The 18704-nt window shown below is 44.8% G+C and overlaps 1 protein-coding gene across 5 annotated transcripts in view; it reads right to left on the bottom strand.

Annotated features, from left to right (window-relative positions):
* The window catches only part of LOC126237143 (matrix metalloproteinase-24), a 169375-nt gene extending 151524 nt beyond the window's left edge, over positions 1-17851 (bottom strand). For all 5 annotated transcript variants that reach the window (XM_049946975.1, XM_049946974.1, XM_049946976.1 and 2 more), the window contains exon 1: positions 17571-17851. In XM_049946975.1, the coding sequence (XP_049802932.1) occupies positions 17571-17675 (105 nt within the window). In that variant the 5' untranslated portion in view covers positions 17676-17851. The remainder of the gene's footprint in view (positions 1-17570) is intronic.
* Positions 17852-18704: the final 853 nt, after the last annotated feature.

The following is an 18704-nucleotide window of genomic DNA, read 5'->3' as shown; positions in this document are numbered from 1 at the left end:
CATCCACTCGATACGAATCTGGTATCATCCACAGATATGCTGAAAGCAACTACAGATTACCTCCAATTTCCAAGACCGCTACCGAGCGAGGTGGCGCAGTGGTTAGACACTGGACTCGCATTCGGGAGGACGACGGTTCAATCCCGCGTCCGGCCATCCTGATTTAGGTTTTCCGTGATTTCCCTAACTCGCTCCAGGCAAATGCCGGGATGGTTCCTTTCAAAAGGGCACGGCCGCATTCCTTCCCCGTCCTTCCCTAATCCGATGAGACCGATGACCTCGCTGTCTGGTCTCCTTCCCCAAAACCAACCAACCAATCAAGACCGCTGTGCAAGATTCGCAGTTTACCCCTAATGCCAGTGATGTCTCAGAAGGTAATACTCAGAAAACTGGTTGGCGCTTGCAAATCGACCAGACACCTTCTTCGACAACAGACAACAAGAACTCCTATGCACTCAGACAATATCAATTGCAGCGTTAGACTGGCTGCCCTGAAAAAAAAGTCGCTTCCCAAATTTGTGCTATATGCCAAAGAAAGGGAAGGAATATTTAGTATGAAACCAAAAATAGGTGTAATCACCTCATTATACCGGCCGAGGTGACGCAGTGGTTAGCATACTGGACTCGCATTCGGGAGGCCGACGGTTCAAACCCACGTCCGGCCATCCAGATTTAGGTTTTCGTGAATTCCCTAAATCGCTCCAGGAAAATCCCGGGAAGGTTCCTTTGACAAGGAGGCGACCGATTTCCTACCCCATCCTTGACGCCACCCGAGCTTCTGCTCCGTCTTTAATGACATCCAAGTCGTCGTGATGTTAAACCCAACCCTCCTTCCTTTCTTTCTTTTGTGTCGACTTAATTCCAAGAAAAAATTCTCATAATAAAGACAAAGATTCTTCGCTCTATACCTGTCAAACTGTATCTTGTGCTCTGCATGTTTTTTACGAGCAGTAGGAAAGCCAGTTACTAAAGTCAGTTTGCTACTATCTGCGACAAGCATTCTGGAAGCAATAACACAGTGACATTAATGTCTTCACTTGGTGTCACTCGATTCCCAGTAACGGAGCTACTTTTCAACAAAAGAACCAGCGTGAGAGGAGCTGAAATTCTCACTGCCAAAGGTTGACTTCCCCTCTGTATTCTATCCGAATGTAAGCACTTAAATCACAAATTTGTTGGATGTAAACTTTTAACGACAGTGTCTTGCTAGAATGATTTCTTCGAAGAAGAGAAATCTTATGACGATAATAAGAACCCTTAATTACGTCCAGCCTCGATTAGTGTCACAGAAAAACCCAGCAGTTGGTGGTTGTTATTTTGAGAGACAACGATATATATGCTATAACTTGAGACTTTATCGCCTGACCTTGTTCAGACAAGGCCCCTCTTGTTGTTTATTCTAAGAGTGTATACGAAGTCAGCGCGAATTCACTGGTTTGCGATAGTCGATTTCACTTCCTCGTTGACTAGAAAACGCGTCAAGGCACTGCCTTTAACGATAATCTTACTACCACACTCAGACTTGGGTATAATTTCCTTATCCTGCTGCTTATTATGACGTGCAAGTGTTACCCGTTTTATTTATGTTGATTCTGTCACGACTGTGACGCATTTTTAAAATTTATTTATCTATTAGATTATTTCCGTGGATTTAGTTAAGGCCTTTTGGCGTTTACCTATGTTGTTCCTGACATCTAGCGTAGATGCAAATACTTCTAGACGAGGCCTCATGGCTACATATGAAATTATCACTTCAGATTATAATAAACGCCACTGAAAAAGCTACAACGAACAAACAGTGACGAAATACAGATGTGAATACCTCAAGCCCGAAATGCATATTGCATTGCAAATTAAGTCACTGTGGGCTACCGAAAGCGGATATGTCCTCCCTTCTTTAAAGCAGATAAGACAGCTACCAGTCTAACACCAAACACAATAGTTAAAATTTCGTTATAATATTTTAATGTTGAAGCAAGCCATACTGCGAAAAGGAGAAAATAAGAAAATGAGAAAGGGTTGGAGTAACGTGGAACGAGAAAGTCGAAAGGATGAAATCAAAACGTGCCTTAGACTTTGAATGACAAATTAGAAGAGATAGAAGTAGGTTGCCTATAGAGACTCTGTGGGGCAGAAATGATGTGACTCAGTTCACATCAGTAACCATGTAACTGAGCGACCTATATCCACTCAGTACGTCAACCGTGTGCAGCGTGGCGTGATGTGAGTCCGGTGTCACTATGCTAAACTTTTTGAGACACATCAACAGTTAAATGGGTGCAGGCAACAACTAATTGAAAAAATAATGAATCAGTAAAGTATCGGCATCTTCGACAAAGTCTTTGTATACAACTGATGCACGATGTCTATTCGTGAAAGTTACATAAACAATCAGAAGAATAACGTGAAGCATGCACCAATGTAACCTGCTAATGACTTTTTGTCTTTACACTCATTGTAACCGTGAAGAACAGTTACGCAACTACTGGTTGTGACTATTTTTATTTCATGCGACATAGTAATCTACTTTGTTCATTTCTAAAACTTCTAAAAACTACTGTCGAAGTTCCTATATTACATGTAGAAAGCAAAATGCTGAAGGTAGTGTTTCTGTCGACTTAAATCGTCCGTTCTGGTCACACAGAGCTTGAATATTGAGCGATCTTGTTGCAGAACAATACCTCATTCTTAATCAAAACGCAGAGTTCACATAGCGGCCGCCATGCTGAAGCGGCGACGCTATATCGGGCTCGCTGAGCGATTCAGGACGCGTCCGAGACGCGTGGGCCGATGGCAATCCCGGAAGGACACAGGACCTCGGCCTTCGACCCTGCCTTGGGCACAGACTCTGCTTCCGGAAATGATGCGTGCCTCGACAACGAAGATCATGCGCCAGTTTCACTTGTCCATCTCTACGTCCGACCCATGGAAGCCCCTTACCGCTACCCGCTAAGCTCGCGAAGCAAACGGCAATGACAGGATTTGCGAGGTATGTCCTTGTCAAAGTTACGAGGTGTTTAGGTAAAGTTCCTGGTCGCGTCAGTCCAATTTCCCCGTGTTATCTACCGCCTGTTGCGAGCTACACGCGTGATTCACTGCCGCTGGCGCTCCCCGTTATCGGCCGAGAAAGTTGCGGACAATGTAGCAGTCAGTTAAAAGCGTAGTTTTGCGGGCTGACCTCACTTCCTGCTGTACATTACTCTCGCTGAATGCCTCCTCGTTTTAGGTCTGTGTCATGCTAAGTGAGACGTTCCTTCATTTTCCATTACGACATAACATACTTGGATGTTGAGACAGAAAGAAAGAAGTACTCTTCTCACCTTCACAGTTTTTAGTCCCTTCGCTGTTCGTGAAACAGATCCAACCCGGTTTGAAACACGTAGTGTGTGTTGGAAGTATAGAAGGGAAACGAAAATATCATACCACAACCGAGTTTCCAATCTCGATGGGAAAAAAATAAAATTTTTCGACAGAATTTGGTCGGAAAGAGGTCGAGATGTTGTGGGGAAAAATGCCTGAATTTAATCTCAGATCTCTGCGATGTGTTATACACTCTACAAAAAACAAAAAAAGCCTACACATCACGAAGGAATTATCCGAATGGCTAGATGTAATATAAATGTACAGACAAACAAATGATTAAAATTTCGGAAAAATTGTAAGTGATTTTTTCAAGAGAAAAAGCATTGAAAATTGAGCAAGACAAAAATGGGTTAGTCCAATTGGCACGTTAGATCGTCAAAATCCCGAGATGGTTAGAGGGCCCTGCCCATAACGCTCCAAACTTTCTCAATTGGAGACAAATCCGGCGACCTTGCTGGCAAAGGCAAGCACAAAGAAACGCAGTAGAAACTCTCATCGTGTGCGGGCGGGCATTATCTTGCTGAAATGTAAGCTCAGGATAGCTTGTCATGAAGGGCAACAAAACGGGGAGTAGAGTATCGTCGAGCACTGTGCTGCAAGCGTGCTGCAGGTGACGACCAAAGGGGTCCTGATATGAAATTAAATGGCACTCCAGACCGTCGCTAGTTGTTGCTGGGCCGGCCGAAGTGGCCGTGCGGTTAGAGGCGCTGCAGTCTGGAACCGCAAGACCACTACGGTCGCAGGTTCGAATCCTGCCTCGGGCATGGATGTTTGTGATGTCCTTAGGTTAGTTAGGTTTAACTAGTTCTAAGTTCTAGGGGACTAATGACCTCAGCAGTTGAGTCCCATAGTGCTCAGAGCCATTTGAACCATTTTTTTTGTTGCTGGACCGTATGGCAGACGGGCAGGTTTGGTTTCCCATTGACGTCCATGTCGTCTCCAGGCAACGTCTTCGGCCTGGAATCTCACTGACTGGAGTAGAATTGTCTTCAGTGCTGAGTCTCGCTTCAAACTGAGTCCCGATGACCAGCAAAGATGTTTCTGGAGACGACCCAGAGCATTCTATCAGACAGTCAGACAGTGCCAAGCACATGGGCAAGAGCTGGACCTACGCGTTAGTGACTTGTTCAATTTGCGAAGCTCTTTCTCCTGAATAAACCGCCCAGTTTTCTGAAGTTGTAATTATTTATTTGTGTGTACATGTACATCACATCTGCCTATTTCCTTTCCATTCGTATACGCGTAATTCCTTCGTGGTGCGTCTTTTTTTTGCCTTATAGTGTATTTAGTGAGGTTGTCACACTGTTATAGTGATCCATCTGTTGATTAAGAAACCTAAATATGTATTCTCACGGCAGATGGCCCTTGCCCCGTCTTTAGCGGTCAAAAAGCCACGCGGATCAGGAAATAACCTGTAGCGCATTTTACCCGTTGATTCTCGTTTCATTTTGTGTATTATGCAAGGTCGATGTTTAGTTTTTCTTTTTTTTAAAGCGCGAGGAAAGGGTATGGAGGTGAACGTAGACATGCACCCACCCATGCTAAATTTTTATAGTTCATATTAAGATATCGATAAGCACTCCCTGAAGTACTGCCATTGCCAAATCTCTAAAACGTGTCCACTGTCCCAAAATACCAACGGCCTGGGCGCAGTGGTAATCCCAGTTTCCGTCAGATCACCGAACTGAAGCGCTGTTGGACTTGGCTTCCATTGTTAGATTGATCACTGTCCGGGTATGTCGAGCGCTGTAGCCGAGCAGGGTGTACTCAGCCCTTGTGAGGCCAATGGAGGAGATTCTTGATTGAGAAATAGCGGATCTGGTCACGAAAACTGACAATAGCCGGGAGACCGGTGTGCTGACCACATGTCCCTCCATATCCGCAACCAGGGACGCCTGTGGGCAGAGGTTGACACGGCGATTGGTCGGTACCGTTGGGCCTAACGAGGCCTGTTCGACGGATTTTAGTTTAGTTTTACTCCCAAGAATATTGTTTGTGATGGAAGACTTAAACCTGAGTAAGCATTTATTTCATATTCTGCAAGAGCGCTGCTAACTAAGCCGCTGTGCGCCCTGATACCTATATCATCACCATCATGATCGTCGTCATCGCTGTACGCTGTTGTAGAAAGCGTCGTAGCCTGTTGCGGACTCAGCTGTGAGCACCGCGCGGTGTCTCATTCATTGCCAGTCGCGCTGCGTCGACGCTGGGACTCGGCCAACATCTTTTTCAAGGGGAACCTCCGTAATGAAGAAGACTTGGCAACGGAGGGACGGCGCCACTGCCAACTGCAGAGCGCCGGCTCCACTGACTCAACAGCCCGTGTCACGCTCCGCAGCCACCGCCTGCCACATAGCAAATCTCGTATTGCGTTCGTTTTACTCCTGCTGTGCTGATAGAGTGACGTTCTAAGAACTCCAGTCCGACGAAAATTGCAGTAAAATCTAGTTACATCTGGACGAAACATTCCTTTCGTGCGCGGACTGGAAACTGACTCTCGGTGCAGAGGTGGACCAACGCGTTGTTACAAAACTGTTAAGGCTTTCGTGGCCACTTGTTGACAAACTGCCTGTTGTCTTCTGTTTCGGGTTGTTCGACCGTCGTCCGTCTGATGATTTTTCTGACGTTTCGCCAGCGCGAGTGTCTGGCATTGTCAAAGTCTCAACCTCCAGCCACTCGTGTTGGCGAAACATCAGACGAACTTCGGCCAAAGCACCCGAGACAGAAGCCAACTAGCAGTCAGTCCACGCGTTATTGCCTTGCTTAAATTGTACAAGTTCTTTCTTTTGAATAAATCATCTAATTTTTCTGAAACTGTAGTCATTGGTTGTCTGTAGAAATACATCAAATTTACCGATTTCCGTTCCATTCGGATAATTCCTTCGCGGAGGGTTTTTTTTTTTTTTTTTTTTGAAAAATAAATGGCCCTTGTCCTGACAAGGGACCCTCCCCATCGCACCCCCCCTCAGATTTAGTTATAAGTGGGCACAGTGGATAGGTCTTGAAAACCTGAACACAGATCAATCCAGAAAACAGGAAGAAGTTGTGTGGAACTACGAAAAAAATAAGCAAAATATACAAACTGAGTAGTCCATGGCAAGATAGGCAACATCAAGGATAATATGAGCCCAGGAACGCCGTGGTCCCGTGGTTAGCGTGAGCAGCTGCGGAACGAGAGGTCCTTGGTTCTAGTCTTCCCTCGAGTGGAAAGTTTAATTTTTTATTTTCAGACAATTATTATCTGACAAACTCTTATGTTTTCATCACATTTTTGGGAGTGATTATCACATCCACAAGAAAACCTAAATCGGGAAAAGTAGAAGAATCTTTTTTCCAATTCGCCAAGTGTACAAGTTAGGTGGGCCGACAACATATTTCTGTCACGTGACGCACATGCCGTCACCAGTGTCGTACAGAATATATCAGACGTCTTTACCTGTGGAGGAATCGGTTGACCTTGCGATCAAATGTTTTCGGTTCCCGTTGGAGAGGCACGTCCTTTCGTCTACTACTCGCATGGTTTTGCGGTGCGGTCGCAAAACACAGACACTAAACTTATTACAGTGAACAGAGACGTCAATGAACGAACGGACAGATCATAACTTTGCGAAAATAAAAAAAGTAAACATTTCACTCGAGGGAAGACTTGGACAAAGGACCTCTCATGCTGCAGCTGCTCAGGCTAACCACGGGATCACGGCGCACCTGAGCTCCCACTATTCTTGATGTTGCCTATCTTGCGCATGGACTACTCAGTTTGTATATTTGGCTTACTTTTTTCATAGTTCCACACAACTTCTTCCTGTTTTCTCGATAGATCTGTGTTCAGTTTTTCAAGGCCTATCCACTGTGCCAACTTATAACTAAATCTGAGGGGGATGCGATGGGGAGGTTCCCTTGTGAGTACAGGGGACCCCATACCAGACGGGATGACGGGATTAATATGAAGAAGAAGTCAGATACAACATGTGACTACTTGCAAACCTCTGCAAGTCCAATTACGTATTGCCACACGCTGCAGCAGGTAGCAGTGAAGCACAGGTGAGCGACGAATCCTACGTCCCGATTGTTCCACCGTTAATGTCGGAGCCAGCAGCAGATAAGCACCTATCTGACCCGATTAGATAGTAACGCCAGATACATTTCTCTCGATCTGGCTTCTGCCTCCAGCGGCCCACCTCGTCTCCGCTTCGGAAACGATTCCCTCCTAGGCGCGGCGGCACGGCAGCGGTGAGCCAGGGCTGTGTGGGACGTTTTCTCCCGCGCGGAGTTTGTCAACACCTGCCGATGCACGAGCAGAGCGCTGACAGCCGTGAAGGCTAAAACGGAAAGCAGTGGTCCGGCGGCAAAGAGAAAAGCCGGCGGCTGTAATCGCGGGGAAACGCTCGGCTGCAAAACGAAAGCCGGCCGGCGGATTTTGTAAAGAGGGCCGAGCTGCGAAGGTCGGCAAGGCGCTGGCGCCGTGCGACGGGGCGTGACGGCACCCTCCAACCTCTAGAGGGCGAGAAGGCCTTCGGTCTTCCAGCAAATTCGTTTTCTCGATTCGGCCAAAAGCGCAGAATCGTGCAAATCCAAGATCGAGTTACGACAAGAGGGGGAGGTTTTGAGAGAAACGTACTGTCGACACCGAGGTCATTAGACACGTCATCCCAGCACTCACTTGAAGTGATTAAAGCAAAGTGTGTGTGTGTGTGTGTGTGTGTGTGTGTGTGTGTGTGTGTGTGTGTGTGTGTGCGTGCGAAACACATTCGCTGAACTTTGAATTCTTTTGTCATCAGCTCTATTGGGTATGGCTGTACTACCCGCTGGTGACATGAAAATCTGTGCTGCACCGGGAGTCGAAGCAGGATTTCCCGTTTATCGCGAGTGGTTGCCTTACGATATAGGCTATCCGAGCATCTGAACTTCCATATGTTATGTAGTCTATATCCTCAAGTGGATAACGTCACATATGGAGGTTAGGGTGGGTCCGAAGAGCGTGCACGGATAGCCTAACGGTAAGGCGACCGCTCGCAATTAGCGGGATATCCGGCTTTGACTCCCGGTCAGGCACAAATTTTCATATATTACCAATGGATACTCTAGCAATACCCAATACAGACTACGCTACAATAATTCGCAACTCAGTGAATCTATTTCGAAAAATATTTCGACAGCTGTAGGATCGTCAACCACAATACTGTATTATTTAGTTTAGACTGTGTAAGTAGGCTGTTTAAGTTTTTATGTTGGTAACGCCACGTAGCAGTCTGTATGAAAATCACTGGCTGTGCTGTGTGCAGTCTGTGGATGGTTGGCATTGTTGGAATATCCGCTATTGTAGTGTTGGGCAGTTGGATGTGAACAGCGCGTAGCGTTGTGCAGTTGGAGGTGAGCCGCCAGCAGTGGTGGATGTGGGGAGAGAGATGGCAGAATTTTGAGAGCAGACGATCTGGACATGTGTCCATCAGAAAGAGTAAATTTGTAGTACTGGATGCCATGAACTGATATATATATATATATATATATATATATATATATATATATATATATATATATATATATATATATATATATATATATAATGACTTTTGAGCATTATTAAGGTAAATAAATTGTTTGTTCTCTATCAAAATATTTCATTTGGTAACTATGCCTACCAGTAGTTAGTGCCTTCAGTAGTTAGAATCTTTTATTTAGCTGGCAGTATTGCCGCTCGCTGTATTGCAGTAGTTCGAGTAACGATGATTTTTGTAAGTGATTCATGAAAGGTATCGGTTGTTGTTAGTCAGGGCCATTCTTTTGTATGGATTATTGAAAATCAGACTGCGTTGCGCTAAAAATATTGTGTGTCAGTTTAGCGTTGATCAGAATAAGTAAACAGAGAAATGTCTGAGTACTTTCAGTTCTGTTCAGCTGTTTGAAAATCAAATAACGTAAGAGTTTTATCAGCACAAGTAATTCATAAATTTTTCTAAGGGGACGTTTCAACTGGTGCGGGTGGAAAGTGGCTTAAACCAAGCGTCCCGGTATTTAAGCACGGAGCCACGTCAGTTAGCGCCTGTTTTTTTGCTAGTACTGTGCCTTGTTATGTAAGGTTTTTCCGCTGCAGGCGGATGACGTCGATATCTTTCCACAATACTTCGGTTCGGCTGACAACTTGGCCAGACCAGTTTCTTTCCTGAACATCGCTGCCTCATTTTCAGTCGAAATAAGGCGGCAAGATGTCAGTGTCATCCTTAAACAGTTCCAAAACTCTATGGAATAGTCATTACAGCGGGAAAACGTCAAGTATTCCGTCTCACGGTAGTGTCTTGTTGGTCTGCCTCTGCACACAGGTACTCTGTGTTTCATACATTTTCTTGAGAATGGAATTCATAGAATTTCATCACGTCTTCTAGAGATATGATAAGCAGAGAATTATAGACTGAGTAACAGCGGATGTCTAATCATGCTATTCCGAAAATATGACTGCGTCCTCATGTTGTTAAACAGGTGAACTTTTCAGTCTCTGTTGCATTTGGATTTATGTTAACCAACCGGATGATGGCCACTTGCAAAGAATCGCCGAAACGTTGGTCTATGATACTTGAGGCGGAGAAGTTTTACTGAAGATGACAACAGCCGCAGAAGCCTACACACATAGGTACGAATTGTAGTAGTAAACATAGCCTTTTACTTTTCTTCGGGCAGTTACCACACGCGTATAAAATTTCTGAAATTACAACCTTTTCCACTTGTAATCATTATTTTCCACCATTGACTTGATTAAGTGCAAGCCACCAGCATACGGTGGGCATACATGAAACTTACAAGTATTTCTCCGTCATATGCTGATGGCTTGACGGCTTTGTGGCTTCCTCTCATAAATGTCTACTAAGGCTATAAAATGGCAAATACTGGAAAATAAACAATGATTACAAGCCGAAACTGCTGACAATTCAGAATTCAGAATTTTGAAGAAAACGTTTACACATTGTTATTAGTTCTATCAGGACACTATGTCGGAAATACTTTCCACAAGATAAATTAAAAGTTGTTAGGTGTTTCAAGTGTCCTGCCATATGTCCTGACGTCCGCCTGCCGCCTGCTTAGCTGGGTAGTAACGTGCTTGCCTCCCATGAACTGGGCCCGGGTTCGATTCCTGGCCGGGTTGGAGATTTTCTGCGCTCGGAAACTGGGTGTTGTGTTGTCCTCGTCATCATTTCATCCTCAGCACCGTCCGCATGTCGCCATATGTGGCGCCGAATGAAATAAGAATTGCACTTGGCGACCGAACCCGACTGGGACATCCCGCCAACAATGCCATACGATCATTTCATTTCATACGTCCTGACGAATGCCAGGTTGTTTCTTCCAGCATAACGGCCTATTCCATGAAAGAAAGACAGCTCTCCGTCTTGAATGCTTTACAAAATGGTTCAAATGGCTCTGAGCACTATGGGACTTAACATCTGAGGTAATCAGTCCCCTAGAACTTAGAACTAATCAAACGTAACTAACCTAAGGACATCACACACATCCATGCCCGAGGCAGGATTCGAACCTGCGATCATAGCGGTCGCGCGGTTTCAGACTGAAGCGCCTAGAACCGCTCGGCCACACCGGCAGGCAATGATTTACAGGACGAAGTAATGTCGACTCAGAAAGCTACACTGTGGACGTTGACGCTCTGGCAGAAAGACAGACGCAGATAGAAGACTGTGGCTTCGTAAAGCACGTGATTTGCTCAGAGCCGGTCCTAGTTACGATTCGCTAATACGCTTTACAGATGTGATTTGAAATCTCTGGCAGACAAACCGTGTGCCAATACATATTCTTTCCTTCGCCGGGCAACGTTGCTGTGAGTATTTCCCACTAAGTGCAAGAGGGGTACAGATCCGGCTGACAATTTTAATATAAATAAGTTTCAACACAGCCCAGTGATGTGAAAGATTCATTACACACTTAATTTGCCACCTTGATTTACACTCTTCTTTCTGTCGTCGACAGAGTTTCATCTCGTGTTGGCCCGGAATCTTTCTTACAAGTTTGGACATCGTTTTCTCTTTGGACGCCGAGTGTGGCTGTCACAATAGCGCAGCTGCAACCTGTGGCTTTATTTCTCTCTGAAAGGCCAGTTGCCCTACCACCAGAGTGAGGATACAGAGAGAGAGAGAGACAGAGAGAGCACAGTTCCTGCCCAGCCCGTACGCTGCAGATGTGAGGCGAGCCAGCGGGAACACAAGCCGTGCCCAGTCCTGGCGCGGCGCCCGAACGCAATCCCACGTCACGCAACAAAAAGACGCGTACATCACGCAGCGGGCCCGTCCAGCACGTGTTGCGCTCGCGGCCCTTCCCCAGCGGCACTCTGAGGGACCTGCTGCACGCCCGTCAGCGGCAGTCGGGACGGTCTCAACTGGTGTATTATCCGCTACACGCACAGTACAACTTCGCAGGGGATGATGGTAGCGTAAGCAAGGGAGCGCAGCCTAGTTAACGGCCTGCTGCGGAGGAAGACAGGTGCAGGGTAAAGGAGCCTCGCCTCTTTCTCGCTGGGCAAGCAGTACACTGAAATTAACATTTCTTTAACGCTACCTACTACAATACTACAATAGTGTGATTCAGTTGGCCCTACCGATATCGCTTTATGCAGCCCGCGATGTTATAACTGGCTTGGTTGGGTTGGGTTGTTTGGGGAAGGAGACCAGACAGCGAGGTCATCAGTCTCATCGGATTAGGGAAGGACGGGGAAGGAAGTCGGCTGTGTCCTTTCAAAGGAACCATCCCGGAATTTACCTGGAGCGATTTAGGGAAATCACGGAAAACCTAAATCAGGATGGCCGGACGCGGGATTGAACCGTCGTCCTCCCGAATGCAAGTCCTGTGTGTAACCAGTGCGCCACCTCGCTCGGTCGCAATGTTATAGCTGGCATTCATAAACCACGCGTGAGGTTTTCATATTCTCTGGCGCAAACTATTGGTCTCGCAGAAAAAAATGAGCAGGACCTTTTTGTAGGAAATTTAATGTAGTTCAGTTTTCTACTTGGATACATTTTCGCTGGAGACGATGGTTTTCGAGTTATCCAAGAAAAGCGTACAAAAGTGACCTTCAAACGCACCTCCAGGTTACGCTCAACTAGTCGGCATTTCTGGTATGCTCTTCGTGGCACTCCCTCCTAGCACTGTACAAAAATTTCCGACTACACGAACTATTCCCAATATTCGACCTCCTTTTGTTTCTGTCGATTGCGCTATTACTCTGCCAGCATTCGACTACTTCGTTAACATTATTAGCTTAACCGTGCTCTTGATTGTGATGAACGTAGAACGACTTTTGTAAAAGTCGTGATAAAACTAATAACGTTGCCAACTCGTCTAAACTTAACCCCTAAAAGCACAGTAGTTTAATAGTCAGAAGCCCTCACGAATACAACGATGCAATGGTGTTAAAACTGACAATACTCTTACGTAAAATTTACACAAAAGTCAGTTTTACAAGTTCTAAGTTCCCGACTAACCCAGTGGCGTAATAAGGCAACTCAATGAAAACCAAAACATTAGAAGATGGGAAACAATTCCTGCAGTCGCAATCATTTTAAGTGTGGCAACAGGGAGTGCCATGAACAATACATTAGAGCCGAGTGTGGGAGTGGGGGTTGCGTCTGAAAGTCACTTTCCTACGTTTTTCTTGAATAACTAGAAAACTACGGCCTCTAGTGAAAGCGTATCTCAGTACAATATTTCAGTACTTTAAATTTCGTACAGGAAGGTCCGGTTCAATTTTTTCTGTAGGACTAACAGTTCTAAAGTAGCGAGCGAGATAATATGAAAATCTTGCGCGTGGTTTATGAATGCGAGCTGTAACATTGCGGGTTACATAAAAGACATTGGTAGAGGAAGCTGAATCTTTCTAGATTGCAAGGTGTCGCTAGAGGAATGGTCAGTATTCAGGGATATGACAGGAACGATCATTCGAAGCTAAAAAGTGTAGTAAACATGGACTCTCAACTCCATACCTTCAAGCTATGAGTACTTCTTCAGTAGAAGAAATGAAGAAGTGATCATGGCTCTGAAGGAATGCAATTAAATCCCATGTTTACTAGGCTCTATTGCTTCGAATGTAAAGTGTGTGTGTGTGTGTGTGTGTATTTGTGTGCCTGTGTAGGGTGGCGGGGCGGGGGGCAAGACGCGAAAAGGAAACATGTCCTGCTATTAAACATCGCTGTATTCGACGGTATGAGTTTCGAAAATGAAAGTAATCCAATTCCACGAAACCTGTAACGCAATACAAACGCATATCGTAACCTTCTGATTTGCTACCACGTCATTCGATAAGATAAAGAAAATTTCATGTTCGAGTTCGTGCAGTCTGGATAAGCAATAATTCCTACGTCGCTCATGAACCGGCCTTCTGCTCATCTGTTGTAGATTGAAGATTAAGCACCCACCTTCCATCTTGGAAGGACATTACCGGACTTGCGGTTTTGTTGAGCTATCCTATCGAGAAGCGCTTTGACCAGTGTGATGTAACGGCGCCTGAGAAATCTGTTCCCAATGAGCAGACAGCTTCGACAACTGATCTGTGACGCAGATTTATTGGGCGTCAATTGAGAACGCTCAACGGGCTGCCGGCGCTAGAGAGCATTCTCCAATATTGTTGCTAACGGACGCAACCTGAACACCTTTGCTAAAGGTTTTTCACAAAGTGTCTCCAGTGAAATAGACGTCATCTTGTGAAGCAAAACCTATGCACAGGAGCAGCTATCAGAAACCTCTGGTAAAATGTTAAAATTCAATACATATTTGTATTGTTCATTAATAAAAAAAAAGGTGAGAAGACAAGGGTTTGCTTTAAACAACAATATTTTTCGCGACGTCCCGGCATCTGACTACAGCAAAAGAACTAAGGAAACTATTTCAGATAACACTGAACTAGTAGCCAGTGTCACGTGGGATTGCACGAGCGCCTAGTTACCAATGGATCACGACGATATCGGTCGTGTACTGTAAAACTTCTGCCAGGATAAAGAAAGCTTTTAGCGTTACGAAAAACAGTATCACGCATTCATGTGTCTTGAAGCGAATAATTTGAAATTTATTCACATGAATTATATTTCCTATTTGAAGGGAGTGAAAAATAGATGATAGTTTGTATTTTCGTTTACACCGGTATACAGGAACATTTACTTCGTAATTTCGGGACGTAGTTCCCGGAAATTAAATACTATGGGAACCCGAAAGATGAAGAAAAATCATATGAGAATCCCTCACCAATGGTCAAAAGTGTTTTTTTGAGGGAAGTGAAAAATGAAAAAGCGATTCAGAAAAATCGTTACCGTATTAATGACTGCTGACAAAGCACGGATTTGAGGTAATACTGAAAATCTGGAAACTGGTAGGCAAACAAAGTAAATCTTTTCAAGTCAAAGCTTAAGCTTTGTTCACAACATTAATAATTAATTAGTATTTAATAATTTAAACACGTTATATGCATCTGGCATGTTTTCCTGATGCAAAAGGCTGTCGTCGGCAACTATACATCTTACCAATTCAATGCTGTGTTTAAGAGATCGATAAATTTTATTCGTTGTTTTCTTACGGATCATCATCGCATGTTTTGAAACCTGCCATCATGAGTCTTCGTGAGCAGTTGCGAAACATACTGGTTTTTATTTTCTTGTATAAAAACTTTTATCATGTTTTTTTTTATATCAATCATGTATATTGTCGTTAAGGCGTTTGTGCGCGAAGAAATGATTAATGAACAAATGAAATGCAACAATTGTCACAGGTCATTTGAGAGGGCACTTCACCTTTACGTAATGGAAATTAAGGTGATCTTTTACCATATTAAGTTAACGAAATTATTATTTGCGAACGTATGATGTCGTGAGCTTAACGAACACCTGTATGACTAAGGAACATGTGCGTTTTGTGTTCTATATTTTGGTACCGAGCGAGGCAATGCTTTCTTTATGAAAGTGATCTAAACTCAGGGAAGCCGGCCGGGGTGGCTGAGCGGTTCTAGGCCCTACAGTCTGGAACCGCGCGACCGCTATGGTCGCAGGTTCGAATCCTGCCTCAGGCATGGATGTATGTGATGTCCTTGGGTTAGTTAGGTTTCAGTAGTTCTAAGTTCTAGGGGACTGATGACCTCAGAAGTTAAGTCCCATAGTGCTCAGAGCCATTCAACTCAAGGAAGAAAGGTGAGATTATGGCTTTCAGGCTTGCCTTTAATGATACCGATGTCGACGAGTGGTATCTTCCGTACAGCGACTTCTAAAGTAATGACAATGACCGTCAGAGACCGAGAAAATTCCGAGCGAGTTTTGCGCGGAAGTTCAAACCCCGTTTACGAGTAGGAGGTGAGTCACGCTTTAGACCATTGAAGCCGGAACGATCTCCGTGCGCTGACAAACGGAAGCGTGTGTTCCGGCTCGCGTTGCGTGTGCTGGGCTGTGCGTCATCGTTGCGGCTTGCGACACGTCGTGAGCGCCAGCAGCAGCTGCGAAAAGGCAGACCGGCTGTCATCTCACCGCGGCTAAGGACCGCTCGTTCATGACTGGCTCCCAGCCCCGACATGTCCTTGCCACATTGTATGCAGATATCGCGCCATCGGCGGTGCCCAAAAGTGGGCGGCTACCAGCTACCCTCAGTCTGTTAGCAACTTTGCTATTGGACGACACATCAAAACTCATATGACAGATGCATTCATAAGTAATCTTTGAATGTTTCCTGATTTTCTTATACTCGTTAGCAATCGATGGTCACGTAATAGAAAAGTGAAATTCTTTGCAAGTTTTCTCCATTCTCAATCTGGCAAAATGTACCTCGGGGGCCGAATCAGCTGTCAGTGTTCATAAAAGAAAGTCGTACGTCCAACAAAACGTTGTTAATGACTACTTACTGCAGTTTAACTACTTTAGTCTTATATCAGATTAACGCCCTGTACAACAATACCACTCTTCTAAAAAAAGTCAGACCATCGGAAGCTATTCCATGACAGTAAGATACCTAATTCAGTTCTGATTTTAATTGCTACTCAAAACAATAACTAAAAAATATATATAATTAGACAGTTTTTCAAAGCTTTTCATATTCACCAGATTTCAAAACAACTATGTAAAATGCGCGATGGTGAAAACCTTTTATATTAACATATACGTATATGACGCTTTCGTGCGAATCCACCACTCAACAGTGTTCATCGTGTCGTGAGAAATACCTCCAAATGATAGTGCAGATACACCAATAAGAGATATTATTATTCGTACCGGCCTGAGTGTTTAATTATCCGTTACTGTCAACGAATTTAGAGATTTTCTGCCAAGAAAAAAAGAGACAGCTGACAGCTTTCATTTTTGCCAGTAAAGGTTCCGCTGTATTTCTCCAATCACAGTCCGCTGTTGCCAAGTCGATAACTGTATGTCCTACCAAAGAGAACATGAAAAAAAGTCCGAAATATTTCCGGAGTCTTCTCCGCCCTGACGAAAATTTTACTAACGTGTAGAGCATAAGCAGACAAAACACATATTGAGATGCTCAACCCGTTTTCTTTTACGTTCTTACTGCTGCGGGACCGACATACTGTTTGTCTTCGAACAAGAAATTGTAAAAATAATGATTTATGGATGTTTCGAGGGATTCTTTCAGCATTCTACGGTAGTAATTAGTGGTAGTAGTGAGTGCAGGATTGTAAGAGCAAGTTAAAAACGCACTTATAAACGAAAAGCACAAAACAGTGGCTGGTCTACAATATATACAGAAGGGCATTCATATTTTTATACTTTATTATTTGCAAATATCAGGTTTTTGTATCAAGAAGATGAAACAACAAACATGTGAAAATATACGCCTCCCTATACTTATTTGAAGTAAGTGTTTTGAAAAGAGTAAACAATAGTGGTTAGCTAGTTTCATACTCTCTGTAGGAAATGTTCTGTATAATGGGAGGTTGCCGACTAATTTTTTTAAAGTTTACCCAAGACAGCTCAGATAAAATTAAAGCATCTCATAACAAGTAGAGTTTTTATGGAAGAAACTGCAATGCGTTGCAAGCGCTGAAATGGAAATATCCTAAATGTGCGTAAGAACTACTCCTGTACCCTTCCCAAGTAAACTGTTTGTTTCGTATTTAAAGTGCTACTTTACGAGTAGCGCGAAAATAAGAAGGCAACCTGTGAGTGCGGCGGAGAGAAGTTCCTTAGTGCCCTGCATACAGATACCGCAGCTGCTGGCGTACTCACCATTGCGTTTGTGTCCGAGATGTCTCCTCCCACGGGGAAGGCGTGTCCCGCTCCGCAGAGGAGGGCGCACGCCAGCACAGAGATCGCTGCCGCTGCGGTCGACATGCTGGTTGCCGCACCACTCGTGTGTCTGTGTGTCCTGGTCACTCGAGACGCGTCGTCCACGGCAATCTCGCCTAGCTCTTGTACCACTACCAAGCTACCGTGGACCAGCTGCCTGACAGTTCCCAGACCCTACCTGCCGACTGTCCGCGGCGCGAACCCAACAGTGGTGTGACGGCGCGCGCGCCCGCGCGTTTTATTGCGGGCATAAGTCCCGCTTCCCAGAACGGCGCGCGGGTGGGGGCGAGCGGCCGCCAATCACGTGGCTGCCGAGCGTGCTGCCGCCTGGCGACCGCCGCCGCAACTCCGTCCTCGAACTTGGCTCCGTAGCTTCCGAATGCATTCGTTGAACACATCTGGACACTCGTGGACTGCATCTTCAGGCTTTACGACGCCCTTCAGCTTCCCGGTTCTTTCAAAATCTCATGTCACACGACATTTGGTTACGTTTGTACTTTTTTTGTCATTTTAGTTACAGATTCGACAATCGCAAATCATCCTAAGCATATCCGAGTTCTTCACACATGTACCCCTTGGTTTAGAGCAGGGGCGTCCAATCCGCGGGTCAATTGTGTCCGAAACCATGTACCAACGGGGTCCATGAAGTGAGCATCTATCCCACCGCCAGAAAAAAATAGAAATGCCATAAAATTCCGTTTATGTATTGTTATGATAAATTGAACATTTTCGATCTGGAACTCCCACCACGCGATGTTATTCTCTCGTTGGGCCATCCCGGATTTTTTCCCTCTCTCAGCAGTTATTTTTAACTGTGTTAAGTATGTTATTTGCGACCGAAAAATAACCGTCTTCTTCCAATGTGGCCCAGGTAGGCTAAAAGGTTGAGCACACTTGTTGTAGAGGGTTTGAGTCACGTGCGCATCCAGGGTTCAGTTCTAGGGCGAATCAGAATTTGTTTCTGTGTCGCCCTCTCCACCGCCCCAAACAGAACTTGAGGTGCCACATAAAGTATTAATAACAATAAAATTATGCAATAATGATTTAATATAAGTAATAAAATTAAAGTGTTTT

Source organism: Schistocerca nitens, chromosome 2 (assembly GCF_023898315.1).
Source record: "Schistocerca nitens isolate TAMUIC-IGC-003100 chromosome 2, iqSchNite1.1, whole genome shotgun sequence".
NCBI lineage: Eukaryota > Metazoa > Arthropoda > Insecta > Orthoptera > Acrididae > Schistocerca > Schistocerca nitens.
This window is presented reverse-complemented; position numbering and strand designations above follow the sequence as displayed.